The sequence below is a fragment of the Volvox carteri genome (genome assembly GCF_000143455.1).
Source record: "Volvox carteri f. nagariensis unplaced genomic scaffold VOLCAscaffold_48, whole genome shotgun sequence".
Classification (NCBI taxonomy): Eukaryota; Viridiplantae; Chlorophyta; class Chlorophyceae; order Chlamydomonadales; family Volvocaceae; genus Volvox; species Volvox carteri.
In genome coordinates, this window is record NW_003307591.1 from 527,238 (window position 1) to 548,110 (window position 20,873).

The following is a 20,873-nucleotide window of genomic DNA, read 5'->3' on the forward strand; positions in this document are numbered from 1 at the left end:
CCCCTGCTGCCCGCTCGCTTCCTCCCTTTCAGCACTGCTCCGCTCTCTGGGGCCCCCTGGGGCCTACCGTCTCCAGCTTGTGGGTCACTCACTGGGGGGTGCAGTGGCGGCACTGGCGGCGGTGATGCTGCGGGAGGGTTTGGTGGAGGCGGCCAGGTGCGGGGAATGATGACTGTGTAGGTGGGGATGGGCTAGGTACGTACTCGTCAAGTGCGTACTTGCCACATGTCGGGGGTGTCCTTACGCGCCCTGCCCCACCCGACTCGTCGCGGCAGGACAGCGGCCATCCCGCCCGGGCTGATCTCTTGTGTGGCATTTGCGCCTCCAGCGGTCATGTCGGCGCCGCTAGCCGAGCTCTGCAGGCCGTACGTCACTTCTGTCGTACTTAATAACGACATTGTGTCAAGGTACGGCTAGGGGTGAAGGCTGAAGGCTGGGGCTCCATTTTTGACGTGCATGCAATCCTGCATGCATGCGTCCCAACTCCCCTTATGGCGCTATGCCGCTACGCGACTTGCTGTGCGATTTCTTTCCTTTCACATCTGACCGTTAACGCGCTAAACAGGTTCAATGCAGCGAGCCTGGCCAGGCTGCAGCAGGAGCTGCGGGTAGGCGGTTGCGGGCCTGGAGGGGAGGGAGGGAGGGGGGGAGCTGCTGGTGGCGTGATTGGTTGGACGATGGGACGGCTGTGACAGTAGAGCCCTGTCCTTTCAAACGGTCAGCCATCGCCCCCTTACGGGAGGCCTTGCAGATGGCCTGAGCAGGAGCTGGGGAACGAGTGTACCGCCGGCCTGCCGGTGCCGATGCCGTACGCCGCACTTACGCACAACCATGCACGCAAGAAAGCATGCACACGCTTGCTTATTTCCCATTTCGGACGGTCGTGTGCAGGAGGTAGACTGGTACGCCGAGCTCCAACGGACAGTAATGGACCACACTTTGGTCAGGGTGAGGGGCAGTCAGGGCGGCCCACAGGGCACGTGGTGTGCTGGTGTGTCATGCTATGGTAGGCTCGTGTTATCTGAACTGAACTGAGCTGAGCTGCACTGTGGGCAGCGCAGCTTATTGAACGCGCCGGGGACTCGTACAGGGCTCAGAGCGCCTAGAGCTCACATGCCAGGTGCTCTCGCGTGCCCCACTCCCCGTTCGCTGCTGCTGACCTATTGTCGGTTGGTCGGTTGTCAGTTCTCGGTTGGGCGCTGGGAGACGCATCTGATGAGTCATCTGCTATTCCTGCATCAGGCCTTGGCTGAGTCTGAATCCACCTAGGATTGTGTTTATGCCGCGGTGTAAGGGCACCGAGACGAAAACGAAAACTGATATCCGGGAACCCTCCGTGGGAGAGACAAGTGCACAATCTGCCGAGGTGCCTGCCACGTGGGCTTTGGGGGACCGAAAGCCTTACAAAGGTTTGTTATGTGATGTGATTCCGGCTGTGCCTCGGCTCGCGGGTGTCTCCAGAACCTATCCACCAAGCTACAAGCTCTGACGCCGACAGCAGTCGGGCCAACAGCTGCGCCAGCGCTGCCGCCGGCCGCCGCGGCTGCCACCACCACAGCCGCCGCAGCCGGCATGGTGCAGCAGCTAAGCGCTGCAGTGCTCGGCAGTGCAGCGTTCAAGGCCGCTGTGCAAGCGCTTGATGAGTGGAAGGCTAAGGGGGTAGCGGCGGCGGGCGACCAGGCAGAGGCAGCGATGCGGCGGCAGCTAGAAGTCGTACAGGAGTGGCTGCAGGAGGTGGCGACGACCAAACGGCCCAGCGTCGTTGTCGACTCAAGTTCCGAACCTGGATCGGAGGCCACGCCTCCTCCACATGCTCCTGCCGCTGCGGCCGCTGGCGATGTTGCAGCAGATGTCCGCCGTGCAGCCGAGGCGGCTGCTGAGCGGCTGAGGCAGAGCGTCGAATCCGCATTGGTGTCCCTTACGGCGGCGGCGGCCGCATCGAAAGAGCGCCTGAGCGCCTCTCTGCCGCCGCTGCCCGCGCTGCCATCCCTGCCGCACCCCCATGAGCTGCCCCTGGTGGAGACCACGGCGGTGGCGGCAGCGGCCGCAGCCGCGGCACCTTTACCGGGACTTAGGAGCGCGGAGACGTCAGCATCCGAGGCCTCCTGGAGTTGCACAACTGCTGCTGCGGTGGCGGGGGAGGGTGGGGCAGCTGTAGCCAACGCCGTCGCAGGGACAAACGCCGCGGCTTTAGTAGTCCCTAGGGCATCCGATCTTACGCATTATGGATCTCAGGTGCGTGCAAGACCCGCACACCACCGGTTGCTGTGTGCCTGCAGCACCACGCATAATGGGTGTTCGAGACGATGGAGGCGATCCTCACGGCCATGGGAACGCGACCCGGCGGGGGTGTTTGTACATGGCGTTCTGGTCTGTGCGTGCTTTTTCCTCTTTCCTGCTGCGACTGTGTGCACTTGGTCCATGGTAGTTGCTGCAGCTAGGTGAGGTGCATAACAGCTCGCCTTGAATTTTGTTGTTCTAGGGCGAACGGCCAGGGGCAGGCACAGGGCCTACCGTGATGCCTTCACGCTATGGTGCGTGCTGGGCAGCACACCCAGCACCAGCAGGACACCTAAGGCATTGCCCAGCTGGCTGCTGCCTGTGTCCGGCTTCTGCTGTCGGCTGCCACCCACTGTGCAAGGCAGGATATCTCTCTAGTCGCGTCGCCACGATCATCATCTTTAGATCTTTCTCCCCCGCTTGGCTTCCTTGTTCCTGAACTGGCGACAACAGAGCGGAGCGTCGAACTGTTTCCTATTGGATGTTGCCGCTGTTCTACCCGTCAAAAGTCTCTTTTCCAAGAACTCTGTCCATTAACCGGCAGTCCACTCGCTTGCCCGTGGCTTAGAATAGATGGAACCTGTTCGCAGCTTGGCTGGCAAACCTCCCAACAAGCACGGGGCAACACTCCTTGCTTCCTCGGCCATGGCACACGGGAATACGGGCAAGCAGCAATTTTGCGTCCGCATCCAACGTCCGCAGGAACTGCCGCTGCTTCTACCGCCCGGATGCATCCTGCATATCCGGCTGCAGACTGCGCCGCATCAGTGCTCAGCGGACATGCCTCCTGCCGAGGCAGTATTTGCTGAGCATACCATTTCCGACCGCGGCGGCGGCTGTGCTGGCGGCACCACTGTTGCTGCTGCTTCCACGGGGAAGGCAGCTGGTCCACCATCAGGGCAGGATTATATAATTTTTGAGCTACCTGCCGGTGAGGGCTTTCGGAGGCTAGTACTAGGGAGGTCGGCCATTGAGGAGCACCAATGCAAGGCTTATCGCCGCGTGCTAATGCGGATGGCGTTCAGAAAAGAGTCTGAGTAGGGCACCAGGTTGGAGCGGCTATGACTTTTGGCATATGTGTCCATAGTGTGTTGCCACTCATGCATAGTTGCTTCTTGTAGATCCTCACGGAGAGGTTGCGGGGAAGTACGGTTATGGGGTATAAATGTTGAGTGGGTGGATGTGGGAGTGGGTGGGGTAATGGAGACAGGACAGCCGCTATAGTGTCAGTGACTGGAAATGTGCATTATTAAAGCATCAACAGCGACTTTCAAGAATGCACGTTCTTTTAAACCTCTGGCTTTACACCCAGCGTGGCATTCAAATTGACTATTGCAGGTGAAGCGCGTGCGCGTTTCATTCTAGTATTTTCCCAAATCCTAGATAGCAAGAGGAGTATATGATTTATGGAGGATCGCTGTTAAATGTCGGTGAAACCTGAAGCGTTGAACACGTGCAAAGACAGGCTCAAAGCTAGCAGTGAACACACGCGAGGGCTGAAACCAAGCGTATCACAGTAGGCGCTTAGCAGTCCAAGCTAGTAAGGTTATGGCAAATAGGCATCTTGGATCATGACCTCGAGCAAAAGACTGTAAATGACAATATCTTGTTGTTCTGTAATCCTAGAATTTATCTGTAAATAGAGAGTGAATACATGGTTGTAACCGTTACGATCTCTATTTACGTGCGACGTTGTGGTGGTGTGGCGCTGCGGGTTACCACACAATGGATGGGATCCCCGGTCTTCGGTACGACTTGCTCCGAAAGAGGGCGCAGATCTTTCAGGAGTTTTAGTCTTGGTGTCCTCCTTGCAACCCTTCTACATACAGTTGTCACGTTTAGGGATTTTTGTGTGGAGAGGGTTCTGAGGGGTTCAAGAAAGAGTGATATGCAGCATCAGACGCTTCTCGGCCGGCGCGCCGCGCATCCAGCGGCGGGCCTGACCACGAAGCCTGTAAGGACTAGTTTTGGATCATCCATTATGCTGCTTGGTAGAGGTTATGGTCTGACATGGTCGGCGGACGATGCGATGCAGGCTGTGCCCAGCCCCCGTGTGGCCAGCACCCGCCAGGTACGAAATGTCAATCTATATGACATTGACGTTATGCTTATTGGAAGATCAATACTGATCCTCGCATAGTTGGGCTTCCAGGTTGCTTGCAATGTGGCTACCGGGCCACGGCCTCCGATGACGACCTTCACAGGCGGGAACAAGCCAGGCAATAAGCCTGTTTCATTGGACCTTCGTGATGAAGGTGAGCTATCTACGGCGTTGGGACCGCTTTTGTAAAGCCTGTCAGTCGACATCCCTTTGGAGAAGCATTGGTTGATGATTCATGGGATTATTTTGAAGCTCTGGGCTGTAGCAAGGTTATCATGGAGCAGCAATCCGTGCATCGACCTCCTACCTGACCGGCTTTCGTGTTCGCAGGCACTGGGTTGTTCACTAGCACCAGCCCGGAGCTGCGCCGTGTCGTCCCGGATAACGTGAATGGGCGTGTAACGGTAAAAGTTGTGTACGTCGTGCTGGAGGCCCAGTATCAATCCGCAATTACCGCGGCCGTAAAGAACATCAACGCGAAGAACAGCAAGGTATGCTGCTGATGCACGATGACAGCGGCAGATGTTATGCAGTTGGCCGTACGCTGAATGTGCTAATGGCCATTAACACAGGTGTGTTTCGAGGTGGTTGGTTACCTGCTGGAGGAGCTCCGCGACGCGAAGAACTTTGAGGCGCTTAAGCAGGATGTTGCTACCGCGAATATTTTCATCGGCTCTCTCATTTTCATTGAGGAGCTGGCTGAAAAGGCAAGCTGGCCGGGAATGAAGGAAGGGCGTGGGCCATGATATGGGGCGGAGGGGTACTCAAGGGACTCGATGCTGGCTATGGCGGGTTGGGGGGCATGATTACAAACGGATTCTTGCCTAAACTAGAAGTTCCTGCAACGCGCAACAATCTTGCATGCCAGCACGCGTGCTCTTAAAAGCAGTATGGCATATTCACGACATGGACACGAAGTGTCTGGTAACGATGTGAACGGTGCATCCCATATCCGCAGATTGTGGAGGCTGTTAAGCCCCTTCGCGACCAGCTGGATGCTTGCCTGATCTTCCCGTCCATGCCAGCTGTTATGAAGCTGAACAAGCTTGGCACCTTCTCCATGTCTCAGCTGGGACAGTCAAAGTCCGTGTTTTCGGAGTTCATCAAGTCGGCCCGGAAGGTAACCTCGTGCACGTGTAGCCGGCCGCAGTCTGGATTCTATATTTTTTTTGCATGCATGTGTTTGGGGCTATCGGGTTTGGGTCATTGGGAACTAGGAAATGCAAGAAGTGATAGACATTTGTCTTGTCGTGCAGAACAACGACAACTTTGAGGAGGGTCTTCTGAAGCTGGTTCGGACTCTGCCCAAGGTGCTCAAGTACCTTCCCTCGGATAAAGCCCAGGACGCTCGCAACTTTGTAAACAGTCTGCAGTATTGGCTGGGTGGAAACTCGGACAACCTGGAGAACTTGTTGTTGAATGTTTGCTCGTCATATGTGCCCGCTCTCAAGGGCGTGGACTTCAGTGTAGCAGAGCCGCAGCAGTACCCGGATGTGGGTGTCTGGCATCCTCTGGCCCCGATGATGTACGAGGACCTGAAAGAATACCTGAACTGGTAAGGGTATAGTCCTTGACATTAAGTAATGTACTAAATCAAGCGAACCTGTGTCCGATTCCCCGTTCATGGAGGGTTTTGATCTGCCAGGGCATTACGATTTGTGTCCTATGTCCGTTCGCTACCTGGTTCAATGTTATTGTTCATACCCGTACGATATTTCCTACAGGTACGACACCCGCAAGGACATGACTTTCGCTAAGGACGCGCCTGTCATTGGTCTGGTGCTCCAGCGCTCGCATTTGGTGACGGGTGACGAGGGTCACTACAGTGGTGTTGTAGCGGAACTGGAGAGCAGGGGCTCTAAGGTTATCCCGGTCTTTGCAGGTGCGCTTTTACGCGAAATTCGCTCCGTGGTGCCTGTGGGTTTCGTTTTGAGGACATAGGCTGTCTGTTTCGGGTCAAGGGAGAACGTTCAAGTGTCACAACGTCTATTTTCGCAGGTGGCTTGGACTTCTCGTCGCCGGTGAAGAAGTTCTTTTACGACCCGCTGGGCTCAGGCCGTCCCTTCGTGGACACGGTGGTGTCGCTGACGGGATTCGCTTTGGTTGGTGGCCCTGCTCGCCAAGATGCCCCTAAGGCCATTGAGGCTCTTAAGGCCCTCAATGTCCCGTATCTGGTCTCCTTGCCGCTGGTCTTCCAGACCACAGAGGAGTGGCTTGACAGCGAGCTCGGCGTGCACCCTGTGCAGGTGGCTCTGCAGGTACGGATGGGCATGGCGGCTGCCAATGGGTTGCATCTATTCGGCTTGTAGCAAAGACTGAGGTTGTGTGTTTGGAGGGATCCGCGTCTTTGACGAAGTATACACTTCCAACATGCTGTCTACTGTATGCCGGTTTTGCAAGTGCACCGACGGGCGTCCTGAAAAAGTAGTTGGGTGTACAACATGTGGGTGAAGAAGGTCTTGCTTGTTCATGAATGCAGGTTGCTCTTCCTGAGCTGGACGGCGCTATTGAGCCTATTGTGTTTGCTGGTCGCGACTCCAACACGGGCAAGTCGCACTCATTGCCGGATCGGATTGCCTCTTTGTGTGCTCGTGCTGTGAATTGGGCGCGTCTGCGCAAGAAGCGGAATGCGGAGAAGCGCCTGGCTGTTACGGTCTTCAGCTTCCCGCCTGACAAGGGCAATGTGGGCACGGCGGCGTATTTGAACGTATTCGGCTCTATCTACCGTGTGCTGAAGAACCTTCAGCGTGAAGGCTACGATGTGGGTCAGCTGCCCCCGTCGGAGGAGGACCTCATTCAGTCGGTCCTGACCCAGAAGGAAGCACGCTTCAACTCAACTGACCTTCACATTGCGTACAAGATGAAGGTCGACGAGTACCAGCGGCTCTGCGACTACTCCGAGGCGCTCGAGGAGAACTGGGGCAAGCCACCGGGTACGTTGGAGGAAGTTTAGAGATGTCGCCTACCTTCGTAACTGACGTTGGAACTGGCACGCATCAAGTCTCGCGCATTAACCTCCTCCCGGCGCTGGGGCTGGGGCTGGTAAGACCAGCAATCGTTGCATCAAAGAGCCTGGATTCAGCTGTGCCTGTACGAATTTGATGATTCCTTGCAGGTACGCTGAACACAAATGGCCAGGAGCTGCTAATCTACGGCCGCCAATACGGCAACGTCTTCATTGGTGTACAGCCGACGTTTGGCTACGAGGGCGACCCGATGCGTCTGCTGTTCTCAAAGAGCGCTTCGCCGCATCACGGCTTCGCTGCCTACTACACCTACCTAGAGAAGATCTTCAAGGCCGATGCAGTGCTGCACTTTGGCACTCACGGCTCGCTTGAGTTCATGCCCGGCAAGCAGGTACGACTGTCACGTCGGGGTTAAACCTGATGCAGTGTAATCCTTGCAGCAGTGCTCATCGGCACTTTCGCCAGTTCGTTCTTTCAGGAATGCCAGCCTCACTGACGGGGTTGCTACCTTGGGTTTCCTGGTTTGCAGGTCGGCATGTCAGGCGTTTGCTACCCTGATTCCCTAATTGGCACCATCCCCAACGTCTACTACTACGCTGCGAACAACCCGTCGGAGGCTACCATCGCCAAGCGCCGCTCTTACGCGAACACTATTTCTTACCTTACCCCGCCTGCTGAGAACGCTGGTCTGTACAAGGGCCTCAAGGAGCTTAAGGAGCTGATTAGCAGCTACCAGGGCATGCGTGAGAGCGGCCGCGCAGAGCAAATCTGTGCCACTATCATTGAGACGGCTCGCCAGTGCAACCTGGACAAGGTTAGTAGCCGAGGCATGAGGAATAGTTGACCCAAATTGATAACGTTTCGTGATGCTGGTGGGCGGCGTTGTTTCCGGGGCGCATTGTCCCGTCGATAGAGGATTAATGTGTTGTCGCCCCTTGCAGTTTTCGGAGGAGTGGAGTTTAAAACAAACGAACTGTCTCGAGCTGTAGTCATAATCATAGGGACACGACAAATGATCAACTTGTTTCCGTGTGCAGGATGTCAAGCTGCCTGAGGGCGAAGCAAAAGATCTGTCAATGGAAGACCGCGACCTGATCGTGGGCAACGTGTACCGCAAGCTGATGGAGATCGAGTCGCGCCTGTTGCCATGCGGCCTGCACGTGGTGGGCTGCCCGCCTACGGCCGAGGAGGCAGTTGCTACTCTGGTTAACATTGCCGAGCTGGACCGCCCGGATAACAATCCCCCCATCAAGGGCCTGCCTGGCATCTTGGCGCGCGCAATCGGCCGCGACATGGAGCAGGTGAATTGTATCTTGAGCGTTCACAGCTATAGTTTGAATACATGGAGCTTGGCCCCAAATCTTTGGGTGTGTGGCCTAGGGCTGATGTGGATTCTGTAACCCTTGGACATGGCGAACGCCTATCGGGACTCTAGACGGAAATTTACCATATGGGAAGGCACATTGACTGCCAGGCTTGCTGATAAGTAATTCTTACCATAAAATCTGCCGCCTGATGCTTCTCAGGTCTATTCAGGGAACAACAAGGGTATTTTGGCAGACGTCGACTGCCTGCAGCGCATTACAGAGGCTTGCCGTGCCTGCGTGCGCGAGTTTGTGAAGGACCGCACGGGTCTGAACGGTCGCATCGGCACTAACTTCGTCACGCAGCTCATTAAGTTCACGGGCTTCTACGTGGACCCATGGGTCCGCGCTCTGCAAAACGGCGAATTCGCTAAGGCTGACCGCCAGGAGCTCATCACTTTATTCGACTACCTCGAGTTCTGCTTGACGCAGGTATGAATTGGTGCTTCTCGGACAGCTTTATGAAAAGGGGATCGTTGCATTTATCAAAAGGGGATCGTTATCAAAAGGGGATCGTTGCCCCTGATTGCATCCATGAGAAGGCAGGTTAACTGTGCACTGTTGGCGTGAGTAATGGATATGTATTCAGATTAACTAGAGAGTTCAGTGGCTGATGCGTTTCGTCCACTGCCACGGCAGGTTGTCAAGGACAATGAGCTCGGCGCGCTGGTGGAGGCTCTCAATGGCCAGTACGTGGAGCCAGGACCAGGCGGCGATCCTATCCGCAACCCTAACGTTCTTCCAACGGGCAAGAATATCCACGCTCTCGACCCCCAGTCGATCCCAACCCAGGCCGCTTTGAAGAGCGCTAAGCTTGTTGTGGATCGCCTTCTCGACCGTGAGCGCGACAACAACGGCGGCAAGTACCCTGAGACAATTGCGCTGGTCCTCTGGGGCACGGACAACATCAAGACTTACGGCGAATCCCTCGCCCAGGTAATGATGATGGTTGGCGTCAAGCCTGTGCCGGATGCCCTTGGTCGCGTGAACAAGCTGGAGGTAATTCCGCTGGAGGAGCTGGGCCGCCCACGCGTTGACGTCGTCGTCAACTGCTCGGGTGTCTTCCGCGACTTGTTCGTAAACCAAATGCTGCTCCTGGATCGCGCTATCAAGCTGGCTGCGGAGCAGGATGAGCCTGATGAGATGAACTTCGTTCGGAAGCATGCTAAGCAGCAGGTAGGAGTCCAACTTGCTCGCGAGCGTTCTGCTCTTGTGTGGCGGAATGAATGCGCCGTCACCTATTTTTCCTATTTCGCAATGATTTCCTCACTTTTGGAAATTGTGGTACTGTCCACAGGCTGCTGAGTTGGGCCTGCAGAGCCTGCGCGATGCTGCCACTCGTGTGTTTTCGAACTCGTCGGGTTCTTACTCGTCTAACGTCAACCTGGCCGTTGAGAACAGCAGCTGGAGCGATGAGTCCCAGCTGCAGGAGATGTATCTGAAGCGCAAGTCGTATGCCTTCAACTCGGACCGGTAAGGCGTTTCTTCATGGCTCATTTAGTAGGCAGTGCTGCAATGAGGTTCTGGTCTAACTTGAATGGATGTGCCGCACGTCCCCCCAGGCCGGGTGCTGGCGGTGAGATGCAGCGCGACGTCTTCGAAGTGGCTATGAAGACCGTCGACGTGACATTCCAGAACCTGGATTCTAGCGAAATCTCACTCACGGATGTATCGCACTACTTCGACTCCGACCCCACGAAGCTGGTGGCTTCCTTGCGCAACGACGGCCGGACTCCGAATGCTTATATTGCCGACACCACCACAGCGAATGCGCAAGTCAGGACGCTGGGCGAGACTGTCCGCCTCGACGCGCGCACTAAGCTGCTCAACCCCAAGTGGTATGAAGGTATGCTTGCCTCCGGCTATGAGGGTGTCCGCGAAATTCAGAAGCGCATGACCAACACGATGGGCTGGTCGGCGACGTCAGGCATGGTGGACAACTGGGTTTACGACGAGGCGAACTCCACGTTCATTGAGGACGAGGCGATGGCGCAGCGTCTGATGAACACTAATCCAAACAGCTTCCGCAAGCTTGTCGCGACGTTCTTGGAGGCCAACGGCCGTGGGTACTGGGACGCCAAGCCGGAGCAGCTGGAGCGGCTGCGGCAGTTGTACATGGATGTGGAGGACAAGATCGAGGGTGTCGAGTAAGAGCGTGATCGCTTTTTGCCATGTGCAACCCTTCTGAAGCCAGGCTGATTAGGCATGCGCGCGGAGCCTGGACAGCTCAGTTCGATGGGGGTGTTCGGGATTCCCATGGTCTTGGTTTGGCGTCACGGTTGGGTCCGTGTATAGTGCTCCCTTCCGTAGGGCTGTTTTTGCCAGTGTGATCCATGATTGTTGGTGTTTTCGGTGTGAGGCCTGTTCGCTTGCATTGAAGACCAATGCACCAGCGCTGCTTCATGATTCAGCTAGCTGTGGGATAATGTACAGCTGTGCATCTTCTAGGTGTGAGCGGATTGGAGCGAAGGGAAGACAGCTGAGAGGAGGGATCACCGGACATTCGTTCATGACGAATAGTGGGTGTCGAGGGGCCTACGCAGGGATTGAGGAGCGGATGACATCGTGATGGGCAGACCATGTCGTTTGGAGTGCGTCGTTTGTGCGAGGACGTATGGGAGTTCATTGGGGATTGTTTGCATTCCGTTATGGCTGCATATCACCCCGTCGGACCCCAGTTTCCTGGCTTGCTAGGAGTGATGAGAGTGGAGTGAGAGGTTTATGGGCGTGGTGTTGTTCGGTTATGAAATGTGTCTTTTAACGTTTGGTTTTTTGTTGGTATGTAATTCTTTTACCCATTTCTTCGCTATAACGCGGCTATATAGGAATGTGAATGGGACTCTATCGATGTTTGTTCCCTTATACTGTAATTTGTATTAGATCTGTACTGATGTGTAATATGACCATGTAACAGGTACAAGAATGATACACGTTAATTATTTCAGGATTTTCTGAGGTTTCTGAGATATTTAATCCAATACTTCAAGGGACGAGTACCACATCAAGAGATTCAACGTACATCTCCAAAGAGGAGGATGTAAAGGATAATCACGTTGATACGGCTCAGTGCCGAGCATCCCCATTATGCACGGTCCTAATGCTACTGTAAAGGCATTAATAAAAAACTCTAGATAGAGTACACATCGACGCTGATCCTATGCTCAGGTAAAGGATGCTATTCCTTGGCAAGCATCAACCACCTGCCAACTCCCCCCAATCAATTCCGCCCCACACGCTTCAAAATCTTCATGAAAGCTCGTGCAACTATGACGGCGTGATGCACGCCCTGTAGCACAAACGGAAATCGCAATATTTGTCCCGGCAAATTAGCCAAAATCCTTATTCGCGACAGTCGTTCCCGCAAATTCCGTCACGTCCTGCTTAAGCTGTGGCTGCACGCTTGGGCCACGGGATCCACACGCTGGTGGTCCGCTGGTAGTGGCAATAAATACTTGCTCTCTCCGAGCGTTCTAGCATGCGCGCCTCGGTCATGCGGGTGATGGAGATCTGCAGCGTACAAGTCGCATTATAATTAATACCACCTGAGGGCAAATGGCATGCGCATCGGCATGGAGAGACGCACATGGGTGTTTCGACTTACAAAGCAGAGAGAGTTGAACGCAGCGCCAACAAGCATCCAAGATTGGCCGCACATCACAGCCCACATTCCGAGCGACCACCACCACAGCTGCTCGCCAAAGAAGTTCGGGTGACGGCTGTAGCGCCACAAACCTGAGAAGAAACAACACACATGAGGAGTAAGGTGAAGCTTGTCACACTTGACTGGGAACGATCACCAGAGCAGGTAAACAAATGGTGCATCAAACCCACGAAACCCGTAAAGGCACACGCATGGGAAGCTAGGAACTACGCAGGAAACTATTTTGTGCGCAAAGGAGTTGGACGGCGCCAAGGATTTAACACAGGACAGAAACGGCTTAATCCATAACGCTCCTACGTGCAGCATGTGGGGTCTGCGACCAAGGCACAAGGCATGCACAAAACATGCAGGGAGGCCACTCAACTCACCTGTGTCCAGCAGTAGCAATCGCACTCGGCCCTCCTGCGCTCGCTTTTCGTTTTCCACCATGAAGTCACGCAGCTGGTTATCAGCGATCAGGGCAACCATGATACCTGCACCCCAGATTGTCAAGCCGCACATCATGGATGAGTTTACGGACGCGACTGATCGGAGAGCCGCGAATTCTATGCCCATTCGACCACCAAGCAGACCAAGCCATACAGGCTTCACTCGCATCAGGTATCCGGCATTCCATGAAGGCCTCCGACCCTTACCTGTCGCGGCGGACGCAAAGATCGCCGTGTCCACAATGGGGTTCCAAGGCGCCGTGGAGGTATGGATTGCCAGCAGCGGCAGTGTGATGCCCACAAGCATGAGCTGCTGCGTGACGCCCACTGCAAAGAACGACACGACTACCCACCAGGTGCGGCTCATGCTCTGCGCCATACGCGCATAACGCCAGTCTTCCCGGGCACCAACCTGCCATTCCTCCCTGCACAAATGGTTCAGGGCATGGTGGCCTAGCTTGTTAAGGCAGGCACGGGTCACAGCTCCGAAAGTAGCCGAGCTTTCAATTCTCAAACCCGCTGCATGAACTGAACAGCTACTGCCCACCCACGCCCGCCGCTTTGGTGGCTGCGACCTGCTGGTGCGGAACTAGAGCCGCCACCCTGAGGAAATCCACGACAACGCCCCGGAATACTTAATTGCTCAATGGGGCTTTGACATGCCTTCAACGGACGCACGGCTCTATAGCGCCAGGTGCGCCTGCCTCGTAATTAGTTTGGTTGCAACTGCCTCGTCCAATCGCATACACCGACCTGCGGAAGTACGAATGCGTCAGCCGCACCGCCCAGATCCAGAGCAAGCCCATGGCCAGACGACTGCGCAGCGGTTGGGTGGTCGCCGCAGGGTGGTACTGGTAGAAGGTCCCGATGAGGACGGGGATGATGGTCCAGAAGGGGTCGATCAACTGCAGGGTTAACCAACAGGACCAGCTTATCAGCACGACGGGATAGGTATTGCTACGCACCTTGCTAAGACGGTTGTATGCCCAACACCTAGAAGGGACCGAAACCACCCACTGACATAACGCAGCACAAGTGACAATGACGTGGAAACCAACGACCCGTTCCCTCAACAAAGCACCATGTTGGGCCACTGCCAAGCCCTTATCTTCGTCGAGGAAATTCCTAGTAGCTTACCCAGGTGCTTCCCTGCGCCATCAGGCAAAACGCCGTGTCGTGTATGGCACATTCGGCAAGAATGCATGGCACAGGGATGCGGTGGAATAGGGCGCTGTTAGTCGAGCAACCGGGAAGAGCTCTATATTCTGTTCGGATTGGTGCTGTGTCGACAATGCACGAGCCACAACATAAGGAGCTATCATGTCACAGGTGGTAGTCACCAGAGCACCTCTATATGCAACTTCTAGGAACCGCGCACAGCACAGCGCATGAAGTGCTCGAAAAAAAGCTGACACCGGATACCTTGGCCTCTCCAAACAATCAGCCTACCCATTGCAACAAAATGATGGACTTCTCTTCACGTGTTTTGCCTTGAAGCATGTAGGTGCCCGCTGCAGCCCTTTCACGAGCACATTGGACCCAACTTTAACCAGGCTATTCCCATAAACCATTGCGTGTCACATACCTGCAGCACGCTTATGAACCAGAACAGGATCCCCACGTTGAGGAAGAAGACCAAATTCACCACTAACAGGGGCTCCTGGTAGCCAACGGCGCACCAGAAGTCTAAGGTGGTTATAGCCCGCAAGTCGCCGGCCCACACAGCCGTCAAGGGCCGCATGTACTGGCTCTCGCTGCAGCCATAGTGCAGCTGGCGGTGGAAGTAGAAAGCAGGAAGCATAACCAGGAAGATGATCAACGTGTTGCGGACGCGCCGCTCCCAGGGAAGGCGCGGCGGAGCCGAGGTGTAGCCAGGTGCCGCAGCCTTTCCTGCCAAGCCGCCCTCGCTGGTGCGTGGGGACGTGAGTGGGCTCATGGGCTGCGTGGAGGGCAACGATGGAGGTACGGTAGCTCTTGCTGCCGTAGCTCCCGCAAGGGTGCCGAGATTGGATGCCGAGGCCTTAGCAGTCGCGTGGCCATTGGGGCTGACGGTTCCTGGTGCGAAGCGAAGCGATTTGCGCGGAGGGTTACGGCGCCGCATTTCGGACTCGGGCACTGTACCCGGGGGTATGCCGACGCCGTCTGTTGTTTGTGCCTCTTCAGCGGTGCCGGCAGTCGTAGTAGTTACGGGTCCCTCCGGGCTCAGCCGCTTGGGTGTTAGGCCCTCGCCGTCACTGAGGACGCCAGCGCCACTGCTGTCATAGCCGTCGCCGGCACGGGAGGAACGTCGCCGGCGGCCCGTACGGCCGGTGGTATTGGGGGTTGTGGCTGCTGATCGCCGGCCGCCACGGCTATTGGGCGTTAAAGTCTTGGCAGAGGCCGGGTCCGGATGGGCTGTGATCCAATCGGGATTGAGCTTCGAAACGTCCCACCATGTAACTGTCCCGTCATCGCAAAGGATTTGAATGCGCCCCTCAGGATAACCCCTAGTTGGCCGGGCGAAATGGAGTACATCGGCTGTAGTTGGAGTCTCCTACGAGGCAGAAGAGAAGGCCGTGGTAGGAGGTTGCACGAAGTCAAACCTCACACTGTTGGGATGACGTGAAAAACAAGTGCAGCGCAATCCAGTGCACTTGCGAAGACGGTCCGTGTTGTTTATTTTCAATATAACACACTTGCCTGCCTGGGCCGCCATGCTGTGCCCGGTACGAGTAGCCTCGCTCCAACTAAATGCGACATATTGTCAGTGTGGTGGGGTGCGACCTAGGATTTTCTAGTCAAATACGTAAAGTAAAGGTCAACGGAGACCTGCCGGTCTCAGTTATTCATAGCTTTTTTGCCTCCAAGGCAAATGTGCAATAAGATGTTTAAGTTATAGGCTTTGGAGCAGAAAAGGCGAGTAGCATTTAATAATTTGCAATCTGAGTACGACAGTCGCGTATGCAGACTAAGGCACTAACTGTCCAGGATCCCTCCTTTCCACTTGGACATCATCTGGTCATCTTCCTGAAATGGCTCTCGCCGGGAAGCGAATCGGCCGTGCCGCCAGCGTGGCTTGCCGGCGCCTGGTGGGACGGCAAGTGCTCATTCCTGGTCGCATCTCGCGCTCCGCTCAAATTACAACCGTATGTAAAGTGCACAAGGTTTGCGTACTGCCTGGCGATGGTATCGGCCCGGAGATTATGGAGGTGGCTACCAAGGCACTCACCATGGCCGGCGCTAAGGAGGGCGAGGACTTTGAATACAAGTACTGCCTAATCGGTGGCGCCGCAATTGATGCAACTGGCAAACCACTTCCGGATGAGACTCTGGCTACGGCGAAGGAGAGCGACGCCGTGCTGCTTGCGGCAATCGGCGGGTAGGCCACCTACGTAAGGCGTCCATGCCATCTATCAAATGTTCTCCAAACGCTGCTTAATTCTGAAAATGGTCTTGCTCGATTGGCGCAGCTACTCCCTGTGTATGCGACCTGGACCCGTTGGTGAACAACTACTCGCACCGGGCACAACTGAAGTGTTGAGCCGACATTGACCACTCTTACCCATGATCATTCGCTTACCTTTTAACCACTCCCCAGTACCGATTTAATCAACCTAAATCATAGAGAGGGATATCTATCCGGCGGCTGTCCATGAGGCACGCTGACCACAACACGATGTTAGGACATACACGAGCCCCTTCATACATGGCCACAGCTTCTTACCTACCCTGCCCCCGGCGCATCCCTCTCCCAACTCCCCAGCTACAAGTGGGACACGCTTCCCAGCGCCCAGCGGCCGGAGCGGGGCCTGCTGGCAATCCGTGCGGGTCTGAACGCCTTTGCTAACCTTCGTCCCGCCATCGTGCCTCGTCAGGTGGGTGCAAGCGCTGCAACAAAGGCCAGCGGGAAACTGACCTTTCTGTATGTAAGGAGAGGATACCAAAGTTCCGTTTGGAAGGCATATCGGCAAGATTCTAGGTTGGTCAGCCGCCAAGGCTCAATTATAGCACGCCAGGGAGGGGGCAGCGCTGACAGCGCAGAAGGGCTGTGCAGCGCTGACAGGGCGCTGTTCAGCGAAATGTGGTGAGAAGGCGGCCGGGATGATGGCCAGGGCTGGTAACCGTGCAGATACGGCCCGGTGGGAGGCGGCGGCCGTGGCAGCAGCAGCAGCAGAGGGTGAATGAACAGCGCCGCTGTCAACGGGTAGAGCAGTAGCTGCAGTAGCAGCACTGGTGACTACAGCAGTGGATCCCCCGGCGGTACCGAGTGCGGGTGACAGCAGTGAAGGCACCTGCGGTGGAGGAGCGAGCATGGATAGGTCAGATCCGATCCAGGGAGGGCTGCTGCTAGCCATATGTCGCAGCAGCCGAGCAGTCTCAGCAGGCATGAGCTGGGAGGTGTGGAGGTTGCGTAAGCATCCTCGTGCGGAGTAACGCGCCGAGGGAATGTCCCAAGGGCGCACCCGATCATATTCATATCTGCAGCTGTGATACAGCTGTGGCTGTGGCCGGGATGGAATGCGTAAGGAAGGAAAGCTTCCCTGGGAGGGCTGGTTGGTGACTGTGAGCCGCGACGTCAGGGATATCAGCCTCGGCATTTTAACCGCTGGCATTTCCCGCAATCTTGTTTTACTTACGTCACGTGCCATTATGGTCTCCAAATCCGCTCCGCCTTTCGGCAGCTCGCGGATTCTTCTCCGCTGAAGCGCGAGCTGGTGGAGGGAGTGGACATCCTCATTGTGCGTGAGCTGGTGGGGGGCATCTACTTTGGCCAGCCTCGCGGCTTCGGCGTCAACGAGAAGGGCGAGCGCATCGGCTTCAATACGGACGTGTACAGGTGAGCGGTACCGACTCCCCGGTGACAACAGCACCACTGGTCGAATCCGGGCGGTTGGGGGTCAAGAGTATCGCATTTTGCTTGGATTCCGTCTGTATATCTATTCAGGCAAGCAGGGGGAACGGCCAGCAGAGGGCCACTTCGGCCGTAGCACCAGAGCAGGTAAGGCTCGTCCCGGGGAGTTCTTTCACGCAGAGAGAAGGCGGATACCGCGTCTTGACGTGGTGATCGCAATGGGAGCAACCGGAGGGCCGTCCTCCTGACGCTGCCTTCCTGCGTTTGTCCTCTGGATTCCCCTTCGCCCGTCGGCCCACGCAGTGAGCCTGAGGTGGAGCGCATTGCCCGCGTGGCCTTCGAGGCGGCTCGCAAGCGCAGCAAGCGGTTGTGTAGCGTGGAGAAGAGCAACGTGCTGGAGGTGCGCAGGGGGTGGGCAAGACGCGCCAGGGCCCAGGGGCGTGGATCTGACCTGACCTGACAGACGCAAAACTCGCGGCTGTGAGTGCGCAATGACAGCACATCAGCAAAGAGGTTTAAAGACGGCTTGAAGACTACGCATGCAACTTCCACGCGACGGGGCCACACCTCCCCATTTGTGCCTCGCATTTGGCATTTCCCAGGCCGCCTCAACCGCGCTGCTCCATCTGCGCCGTAATCACTAAGGTCTTTCAAGTTTGCGACATGCTGCAGAATGGCGATTTCCTGGTCCTGACGCACGCGCTTCCTTCTGCTCCTGCACAGGTGAGCCAGCTGTGGAAGGAGGTGGTGATCCGAGTGGGCAAGGACTACCCAGATGTGGAGCTGAGCCACATGTACATCGACAATGCTGCCATGCAGCTACTGCGCAACCCCAAGTACTTTGACGTCATTGTTACAGGTAGGCTTGCAAGGCGCCACCAGGGAGTCTCACGCGGAGCGGGGCGGGCGGGGTGCGGCAGGTTCTGGTGCAGCCAGCAAAGGGAGGCAGCATAGGCGGCTGGGGGCGTCTCAAGCACGGGGTGTGGCTGCATAGAGGGGGGTGTCGGGCCGCAATGTTGGCGGCTGGGATTTCGCGCTTAATATCACCCGACGCACTCGTGTGCCGTACAATCACTAGGCAACATCTTCGGGGACATTCTGTCGGACGAGGCGTCCATGCTGGCGGGCTCGCTAGGCCTGCTGCCCTCCGCCTCCATCAGCGGCAGCGGCCCCGGCATCTATGAGCCCGTGCACGGCAGCGCGCCAGATATTGCCGGCAAGGACGTGGCCAACCCGCTGGCCATGGTGCTGTCTGCAGCCATGATGTGCAGGTGGGTATGAGTCGGGGGGTGCCGAAGCAGGCGGGGAGCAGGCCTGCTGAAATGCTGACAGGCACTGAAACTGCCAGCAATTGCAAGGATGGGGGGCCCGTACTGGTATAGTTTGGGTCGTGTGCAGCCCGTTTACATGCAGCCCTCAAATGGAGAGTAGTGTAGGCAGTAGTGATTTCCTATCTTGTGTCTGGAAGGCATGGAAGGATACAGGAGGGCAGGGCGTTGTTCGAGGCCCCTTGGCCGCAGGTCTTGCGCGCTAGGGCGTCACATAACACTTGAACTCCCAATTGAAGTGCTGCGGCCCCAAGTCCTGTAACGCAAATCTCTTCCCCCGACATCCTGATGCTGACAATGGTCTTTTTTGCTTTCCATTTGATGTTATACGGTTCCGCTCTTCTCGAGCAGGTACGACCTGTCCATCCCCAAGGTGGCTGACCGCCTGGAGGCCGCGGTGAATGCAGTGTTGGACGCCGGACTGCGCACCGGAGATATCTACAAGTGGGTTACCGTAACCGCAATGTTGCAGCGCTACAGCGCAACATGTTTATCCGCAAACGGCAGGGGTTTCCTCCATTTCACAAACCGGGCCGGTGGTGCATGTGGGCTTGCGTATGGAAAAAGGGGCTGGGTAGTCTACGGAACCCATTGCGTGGTGTCGAGCGATATGCAGAGGAACAAGGGCGAGGGGGGCCGTATATATCATGTCTTTCTCTCCCATTTCTTGCCTCCAATTCCCTCTTCTTGACGTCGTCGTACCCGGCGCACATACCTGATCCCTGCAGGGAGGGACCGGATACCCGGCTGGTCAAGTGCAGCGAGATGGGCTCCGAGCTGATGAAGCACCTCTGAGCGCGTTCGGCGGAGCCTCCTAACGGGACCTTACGGGACTGCCTAGCTCCACGTCTGTTGGGCTGGCAAGTGCGGAGACGACGAACCCAAGTCGCCGATGTCTGTCGGGGCATCTAGAGACGAGCGTAGGTCAGGTGGTCGCCTTCCTTTGCGTGCACAGCAAACGGGCTGTGTGGCGAGCACAGCGCGTGTATGCCCAGGCACCAGGAGGTTTCGTGTGCGGCCACGGCAGCGTTTGGTTGTGGTATTGTTCGGTTAGATTAAGACCCTCCGTACAACGTTTTCCTGAAATGTGGATGGCGTGCTCGCGGGCGACTGCAGGCGGAAAGGCGGCTTGGCATGTCTTTGTTTACAGACGTTTTATACTTGCACGTAATGACCTCTTTGACCTTGCCGTGCTGGAATGGGAATATGGACATGTTTGCCAATCGGACAATGTATTGAAAGGTGTCGAGACATATAATTGGATATTTCGGACGCACGTTGCAAACGTCGAAGACTTTTTGGCGGTATGAGGAAAGGCTGACCACACGTGCTTGCTGTGCTAATCTCATTACTCGGCACGTGGGGTCGCGCGGACGTTGTGTTTCGGACGGGTTGGGGGACGCCACCAGAATTTCAACATCGGCGCTGTCACTTGTGACACTTCTTTCGGCTTGTGCAATCCATGGTGATATGGACACCCTATACACATATTGGCCCGCAACGGCGACATTAAGTACGGCACCGTCGATAGCGCACGGACTCGGTATGCACGCGCACATCACCGCGGTCGTCACCCAGACGTCTGCTAGCCATGTTCTTCTTTTCCCGCATCAAAAAAATGCACACTATGCAAGCGCCATACCGTCTATATGAAAATGAATTACGGATAATCTTCGCAGGAACGGCCCCAATGCTAGCTACGCCACCAGCCGGGTATCATGCAGGGGCTGCTTTCAATTTCACAATGCCCATGTAGTAATACTTCCTCCGGGGTTAACAGTCCCCCAATGGGCCAATAATGACCAATAACCTCACGCATGGCCAGTTCTCCCGGGAGTTCTCCCGTCTCGTGAAAATCTTCAGTCCTGCCTTCTAGCCAGCCAAAAACGCGTACGGTAATGGATACACCTACGC

General features: G+C 56.1%; 3 protein-coding genes across 3 annotated transcripts; 2 read left to right on the top strand and 1 right to left on the bottom strand.

Moving 5' to 3' along the window:
* Positions 1-4,122: 4,122 nt before the first annotated feature.
* On the top strand, positions 4,123-11,636 carry upf3 (magnesium protoporphyrin chelatase). The gene is made up of 17 exons (XM_002955015.1): positions 4,123-4,234; positions 4,316-4,351; positions 4,433-4,535; positions 4,712-4,872; positions 4,954-5,088; positions 5,340-5,501; positions 5,638-5,936; positions 6,106-6,263; positions 6,380-6,639; positions 6,861-7,314; positions 7,497-7,738; positions 7,877-8,161; positions 8,385-8,648; positions 8,874-9,143; positions 9,351-9,887; positions 10,009-10,184; positions 10,274-11,636. The coding sequence occupies exons 1-17, from the start codon at positions 4,169-4,171 to the stop codon at positions 10,860-10,862; spliced, it is 4,197 nt and encodes a 1,398-aa protein (XP_002955061.1). The 5' UTR covers positions 4,123-4,168; the 3' UTR covers positions 10,863-11,636.
* A 456-nt stretch (positions 11,637-12,092) lies between these two features.
* Positions 12,093-14,541, bottom strand: VOLCADRAFT_65444 (uncharacterized protein; the record flags this gene model as incomplete). Its single annotated transcript, XM_002955074.1, has 6 exons — positions 12,093-12,218; positions 12,313-12,443; positions 12,741-12,845; positions 13,008-13,221; positions 13,550-13,705; positions 14,386-14,541. The coding sequence occupies 6 exons, from the start codon at positions 14,539-14,541 to the stop codon at positions 12,093-12,095; spliced, it is 888 nt and encodes a 295-aa protein (XP_002955120.1).
* Positions 14,542-15,789: 1,248 nt separating this feature from the next.
* VOLCADRAFT_106647 (3-Isopropylmalate dehydrogenase) lies at positions 15,790-20,486 on the top strand. Its single transcript, XM_002955016.1, has 8 exons — positions 15,790-16,158; positions 16,543-16,654; positions 17,462-17,616; positions 17,935-18,031; positions 18,355-18,490; positions 18,710-18,902; positions 19,311-19,403; positions 19,688-20,486. The coding sequence occupies exons 1-8, from the start codon at positions 15,812-15,814 to the stop codon at positions 19,752-19,754; spliced, it is 1,200 nt and encodes a 399-aa protein (XP_002955062.1). The 5' UTR covers positions 15,790-15,811; the 3' UTR covers positions 19,755-20,486.
* The last annotated feature ends 387 nt before the right edge of the window (positions 20,487-20,873 follow it).